This window comes from Rhopalosiphum padi, chromosome 4 (assembly GCF_020882245.1).
Source record: "Rhopalosiphum padi isolate XX-2018 chromosome 4, ASM2088224v1, whole genome shotgun sequence".
Taxonomy (NCBI): domain Eukaryota; kingdom Metazoa; phylum Arthropoda; class Insecta; order Hemiptera; family Aphididae; genus Rhopalosiphum; species Rhopalosiphum padi.
In genome coordinates this window covers 25,335,677-25,343,754 of record NC_083600.1, presented here as the reverse complement: position 1 = coordinate 25,343,754, position 8,078 = coordinate 25,335,677, and the positions used below count along the sequence as shown (strand labels likewise).

Sequence of the window (8,078 nt, the reverse complement as noted above, 5' to 3'; positions counted from 1 at the left end):
TTTTCTAGTTAAAAATGTTAAAATATTTTTTGGCTCTTTTGTGTTATTTATAGACATTTTAAATTGTCTACTCCCTACTTTTTTAGTTTTTTTTTTTTAAATTATTAATGATTAGATTATTGTTTGTGTTAAAGAAAAGCTTGAAAATGTACTACAAGATTCCTCATAATTTGTTGTTACAATAAATAAATATACCTAAAATACAATGCAGTTTTTTTAAACACGTATGTTTATATTTCAAAAAAGGTATTTTAGCCCCCCTTCCCCCAAATATTTTTTTTCTTAAAATTTAAAAGATGTTGGATGTATAATTCATTGCATAAATGATTATTTTAGATTTCATTGTTATTTAATTATGAATTATATTCTTTGTGACATGAATAGATTTAGTTGTTCAAAAGTACCTATAGCCTATATTATAATTATTTATAGTTTATTTAAGTTATAACATTAAGATTAGTTTTATCTAATAAATATTATGTAGGATCATAGTGGTCACCGACCAACTTTCAAACTCCAAGTAGGTGTCTAATTCTGACTATAAATAAATATGGTCAAATGGTGTTCTGTTGTTCTGAGTCTATCCATGCCTAAGCATTTGTATACAAATAACATACTATTGTGCCAAGTATTATATTATTTTAGAGGTATAGTGTTCTCTATAGTAATGTTCTTATGTACTTACTACGAGTTACAAGTTATGCCGCCAAATGATTTTTTGATAGATCTTCTAATATTTATTTCCCTTCAGTTGAGTTGAATCTAATAATGAATTACATTTTATTACTTTATGAAATTGTATTAAATATCAATTATACAAATCTTTATTGTTACCTTAATCCTTTAGTTATGATAAATAATATAAATGAATATTATTTACAGAAATATACAAATTTGAATCTTTATCTTTATTAACTTTAATAATCATTACTTGATAATCAATTTTTGACAAGCACTGAATATATTATTTCAAAAGATATGTTATACATAAACAACTATCTTACTTTTCATTTATGCTATTTTTAATACAATAGTAAACATTACAACTTTAATTAATGCTTTACACATAATAGTCAAAATAAATTTATTACATATCTATAAATATTTGTTTATATGAAAATAGAATAATTTACTCCTTGATTATAGCAATATACTAGGTATGATCTGTATAAACAGACAAAATTATACAATTTTAGATTTTTTTTTAATAACATTATTGAGATCCACAATACTATTTCCATACTACATAGAAATATACATCATGTTTATAAAACAATTTTTATTTCATAAATTTCTTTATGGACAATATTAATTTTTAAATGAATATTATATTAATGATTCAATAACAAATGTGTTTTGGTAAAAAAAATAATTAAAAAATAAACCAATTACGAATTACAATGTATTATCAATCAATTTAAACTTGATATGAGATGTATTAAGCAAATAAATAAGAATAAATCATGTATCAATGTAATTAATGAATTATTCGGATAATATGATTATTAATTAAACAAAAAATAGTAATACATTGAAATGTTAAATACATATTATACTTATGCACTTGGCATAACTTTTAAACGGTTAAATGCTTCTTTTTCTAACCATTCTCTATGGTCAGGATGGGCTATATTTATCAAGGCATGTGCTCGTTGTCTCAAACTCTTTCCAAATAATGAGGCAACACCAAACTCAGTTACAATATAATGGGCATGTGCACTAGTAGTAACAACCGTAGCTCCTATAAAACAATTTTATTAGATCAATGATAAAAACTTATATGTAAAAATCTAATATTTTACCTTCTTGAATTTTTGGCACAATTTTACTACTGGGTAAACCTCTGGCGTCTTTAGTTTTTGGATTCACAGAACCTAGGGCAATAATAGGCTTACCCTTACCGTCGAAACCTTCAGCGGCTCCTCTAATGAAATCTACTTGACCGCCATACCCTAAAATAAATTTTAATTTGCAAACATTCATTAATATTTATTAGCTAATTTTCCAATAAATAACTTATATTTTATTTACCCGAGTATAATCTATATCCAATAGATCCAGACACAATTTGTCCAGTCAAGTCTACTTCAATACAGGAATTAATTGCGGTCATTTTAGGTTGTTGAGATATTATATGTACATTATTGGTATATGACACTTGCCTCATACCTATAAAACATTTATAAAATTAGCAATATACATACTTTTAATTAATTAATTAATCAACTAAAAAATGTATTACATATTAATGGATTGTTATCAACAAAATCATACAACTTCTTGTTGCCCATTAAGAAACTTGTTACAATCAATCCTTTGTCAAATGTTTTATTATGATTGGTTATAACTCCTGACTTTACTAGATCAATAACTCCAAGACTGAACATTTCTGAATGGATTCCTAAATCCTTATGACCTTTAAGGCAGGTGAGAGTGGCATCTGGAATTGCACCAATACCCATTTGTAATGTGGCACCATCTTCAACAAGATTATCAGCAATATGTTTGCCAATAGCTGTTTCGGTAGGATTTGGATCTTTGTGTTCGTGAGCTGGTAACTCACGATCACATCTGACGGCATAATCAATATGTGATTGATGAATGATAGCTTCACCAAAAGTGCGTGGAATACAATTATTTACTTGTGCTAAATTTAAAAAAAAATACAATAAAAATATTGGCGTTAAAATATAAAATCAATATTTGACTTACCAATAATTACTTTTGATTTTCCTAAAGCTGAACGAATGCAATCCACACTTGTACCAAGACTGCAAAAACCATGATGATCAGGGGGTGATACCTGAAATAAATAATCATATTAAGCTGTTGCATTAAAAAGTTAAACAATAATCAGCATATTGTTATTAACAGTGGCGGCTCCAGAGATTTGGTTGGAGAGGGGCCTTAGTTTTAATTTTTCTTATTATTCTTGGTATTTCCGTATAAAAATGTGTGCTAAGCAATTAATCTTTTAAACATAATAAAATAATATCATAGTATATTTTATATTAATTTATTATTATAGTTTATTTATATGTTCTCCATAATATACATAACATAGATAGCAAGTACATACCGTTTACCTCTATCTACATCCATGTCTATGATAGTATATCCACTATCGTATAATATGTTTTTTTTGTTTATAATTTTTTTTTAATAATATACAATTTTTTTAGAAATACGGACATGTGGATGCACAGCCCTTAGGGCCTCCCCTGGATTCAAGGGCCTTGATAATTATATTATATATGTAAGGCTTAAAATAAAATCATAAATATTGTGTTTACAAAATGACGATATGAAAAATGTTGTTGTACCCCCACCCCAGAAAAAATTCTAGATCCACCACTGGTTATTAAAAATATATTTGAATTTTTTTAAAGAAACAAATAACCAATATAATGATATAATTATTACAGTAAAAAAAATTGTTACCTATATAATATTATAAACTTCTCAACAAATTTACATATGCTACTTTATAGAACTAAAATAAATTCTTGATTTTATCTATAACATACTACTTGACTAACAAAATATATTATAAAATACTGTTGAATGTATAAATCTATCAATTTTTATAATTATTTACAATAAATAAGCTGAGTACAAAAAGAAAAACTTTAGTTTACAATAATTAATTATATTTTACTAGAACTTAAGTTAATATTGAAAATTAAAATATATACCATATGCACTAACCAATTAATTAACTTTTATTTGAACAATCCTATTTATTGAACAAAATAATATTCCTTCAAAAGTATTTTTGAGTTTTTCTATATAATACAACTACTACATAAATCTAGTTTTGATTGACACTAAAGAGAAAATGTATGATAATTGACTTGAAATATAAAAAAGCAGTACTGTTATATACTAATAAGTAATAACATTTTATATTCTGACTTACGATCATTGTTTTTCGCTACCTATATCAAACAGGATATATACCAAAAATTAATTATTGATAGGGTGGAATAATAAGATATGTGTGATACACATAGAACAAATATAGAAAAAAAACTTTTTAAACTTGATAAGTTGTTATGACATGGTTATAATTAAAAATGTATAACCAATTATTTAAATAATTAAAACAATATTGATATTATTTGTAATTACATAAAAACGTTTTTATAAGTATTTATAATAATTAACAACTAAAAATAATAAGATTAAAAACGTTTCTGGCAAAACAAATAATATTGTTCTTAACAATTATTTGAGTATACTATATTATTGTAAGACAGGGAAAAATGTTTCATTATTACATCCTCTTGATCTAAGTGAATGAGTAAAAAATAATACATAGTATATTGTGTATAAAGTAAAGAGTTCATATATCAAACAAATACGTATATACAATATACATTTTATTACTCATTTAATTACAAGTGTAATAACAAAATTTAATTTAAAGTCATAGTGTTCAAAGGTTAATACTTATCATTAGGTAATCAAAAAATTAATTTGAATTTGATAAAAATGTGCATATTATTTATTTTAATTAATTAATTAATTGACAGTTGTTTATATTTAGTTTTTAACTAAAACAACATTTATCAATATTTATAGGTTCAATGTTCAATTTTTAAAACTTTCTCACATTTAATAAAGAAATATCTAAATATATAATAGTCTATTTGGATAGTAAAATTAATAAGATAAGTGTTTACTATAGACTAAATATTTTATTGCACTATCAGTTATTACTTCACCTCCAATACAATGTGTATCTATTTTTTAAGTTAGATAACTTTTCTAACCTAACTATTATAAATTATAATTATCAAATTATTTAATAATTTATATTAGATTTATTATGAATCTTATATAACTATATAGTAAATAGTAGAACTATCTATTTATGTATTTTTAATAATTGATGTTTGTCATAACAAAGTAAAAAGATGTATATTTTTACTTTAACAGTATGCAAAACAACAGCTATTTATAAAAATAAATTGATAAAATCAATAGAATACTAAAACCAAGAAATCACTTTCAAATGAATCAAGATAATTTATGTAAATATAAATAATATTTACTAAAACATCATACAAGAAAAAAATCTTCCTACAATATAGCATGTTAAATTAAACTGAAAATAAATATAATTATTATTATGTAAATATAAACAGGTTTTAAATTCCAAATACAAAATAAAGTAATTTTCTTTAGCTATACAAATAATAACTATAACTAACTGTGACTATTGATACTATTTGTATATCTTATTAAGGTTATAATTAAATTATGATGATTGGTTAAGGTCAAAATGGACAATAAATAACACTATGGTCTTTGAATAAAAATTAGTCAATTTCCTTACCGAAATAATTGATACATCTACTGGTATAACATTTCGTTCAAATACATAGGGTATATCATGTAAAAATATTGGCACAGCATCACCACGACCTTCATTTATACACTTCCTCATATTGGAACTAATAAAAAAAGCCATTGGTCGAAATATTCCTAAAAAAAAAAAATTTTTAATTTTTTTTTCAATTGTAAAATTATAAAAAAAATTGCACACCTTCACATTCTGGAGATGAATAAGGTGACTCAAATTCAGTGTGAATGCTACATACGCGTATATTTTTTAATTGCTTTTGTTTTCCATGATCAGTCATACTACGGAGAATTTCAATTGGTGTAGTAGCAGCACCACTCACAAAAACTGTATCATCTGTAAATAAAATATTTCTTTAGAACTGAAATTACCAGAAATACGTAATTACTGCAATTTACATTATTGTTCACGTTTTTAATCTATTCTATAAAGTAATTAAAAATTAACGTTATTATTTAAGATAAAAATATAAGTACTTACAATTGAAATATTTAATAACATATACATATACTAACTATTTGTATAACTATTCAATAGCTACTCTAGTACTTTACTACATTTTTCATATTTGTAATTTCTATTTTTAATGAGAAAGTTGATATTAATAATATCCTTATTATATATCTTAATACATTTACAGAGGAATTTATTTATTTATATCAATATTTTTCAGGCATCTAGTAGTACCATACATTTTATTTTAATTAAATGCAAATTATAAAAAGCACAAATTAACTGTATAGCTATTAATTTTAATTGCTATTTTTTTATTTATAATTTTGGATACTTTAATTTAATTTTCAATTATCTTCATTAGAAAAAAACATATATTTCCTGTTTGAATCTTGGTATGTATAATAATTTCATATTGAAAAATTTCAAATTTAACCTTGAAAATGTATAGATTCAACCTTAAATAAAATAATTTCAAACTCAGGATTGAATTATTAAATCTAACATTATCAATTTGTATCAATTTTGAGGCAACTAAAAAATCTTGAAAGTATAAACAGGTAAAACACAAGTAGGTACTTAATAAGTATATTAACTATAAAAAACATTATCTAAATATTTTTTTTTATAATAAATGAATGCCCGTAGGATGTTTTAAAAGGCAAATTATTACATGAAAAAAAGAATATTGCTTATATAGTCTCAGAACTAAATACTTTAATTAGCATAGGTAATAAATGTGAACCTTTTTTTTTAGGTAAGGTACTTGTATAACTACCAATGTTACTTATTATGTAAAAGTTCAAAAGGGCAAGGAATTAATAATTTATCGCGAGCATTGGTTGCATGGCTGGTAAGTAATATGAACTAAATAACTTCTCAGACTTTTATAAACATATATTATCCATTGTCAGAAGAGTTTATGTATTGGAAAATATTTAAAAACCTATAACTTTAAAGTAATATAATTTAATATATTATTTTAACTTGATGGCAATTGAATTAGTTAATTTTCAGATACACCTCTAACCAAAAAAACGTTGATTTCAGACGTGTCTGTGCGATAAGCAGTGCCTCAAATTGGGTTGTAATTACTTATCCCTTCCTCGCCAATTTTAGCAAGCCAACCACAAATAATATAATAATAGTATTGTTACTATTGTTTACTTAATACATTTATCCTGACTTACTCCTCTGCGGAATCATAGATATTACTCAAACTTAAATAAAAAAACAGGAGATCAAATCGTCCCCCCCCTGGAAATATTTGCTACTTGCGATATTGATGTTGGGACCCATCGAGTTGACTAGGCGACAATTAATATGCGAAAACAGAAAATACTCAATTACCAGACTTGATACACTGGACGGCTTCGTCGGCAGACACCCACTTCGGTTCTCGATCCAACACCTGCGACACTTGAGGCGTATAGGTGAAATAGGTCTTGGGACCAACCCGTCCTGTCAGTGAATTCCATATCTTGGCCCTGAGGCCAATCCTGTTAACGGCCGAAACCGACATTATTGGTTTTGTGTGCGGTTGAATAAATGGAACGACGGACAGATAGCTTGAAGACAATCAAAACGATCGAAAGGTTTGGCTATTATCTCCGTAGACAAACGATATAAGACGGCTGTGGCGGTGGGTCAGTAGGTGACGACGACGCGACGGTCAGCTGGTGTGAAAGAGCGAACGGGCGGCAGTGGTGAGCGCGCGTACGTGAATGCGGAATTGCGGACACAAAGTAGTAAAGTACTAAACAAACACGAACGGCGAATATTTCACAGCCGGTTCGGGCGACACGGCGCGATTAATCAGATAAAACGATAAACGACTATTGTGCATTTATGCGTTATCAGTTTTCGCCACCACCAAAGACAAAAGTGTGCGCACTAACTACTACTGAACGACTGACGACAACCGCTGAAAAAACGGAGCAAGCTTTGGAGAAGGGGTTTAGGGGGAGGTAATCGTAGATTAATACGTAACGATTATAATATATGACATATTAATATTTAATAATAAAAATAATATTATGTCTCAACTACTTTTAAGTATTAATCGTCGGTAGCCGTGACGTTAGTGTTAGTCGGCGATCAAAAATACCCATATCGGTAGTCCATAAATCAATAAATAATGATTTTGCGGAGGCATATAAGACGGACGGACACGCGTGATTTATACTGTCCAATTAATTGTACCAACTACCTAAGCACCCCGAGTCCCCGAGCAGATTAAAGTCCCGGAAATGAAGTA

The 8,078-nt window shown here is 26.5% G+C and overlaps 1 protein-coding gene across 1 annotated transcript; it reads right to left on the bottom strand.

The window, feature by feature from the left end:
* Positions 1-887: 887 nt before the first annotated feature.
* LOC132930805 (4-hydroxybutyrate coenzyme A transferase) lies at positions 888-7,844 on the bottom strand. Its single transcript, XM_060996867.1, has 8 exons — positions 7,172-7,844; positions 5,552-5,704; positions 5,342-5,490; positions 2,713-2,803; positions 2,243-2,647; positions 2,032-2,169; positions 1,803-1,952; positions 888-1,741 (listed from the first exon to the last, which is right to left on the bottom strand). The coding sequence occupies exons 1-8, from the start codon at positions 7,341-7,343 to the stop codon at positions 1,557-1,559; spliced, it is 1,443 nt and encodes a 480-aa protein (XP_060852850.1). The 5' UTR covers positions 7,344-7,844; the 3' UTR covers positions 888-1,556.
* Positions 7,845-8,078: the final 234 nt, after the last annotated feature.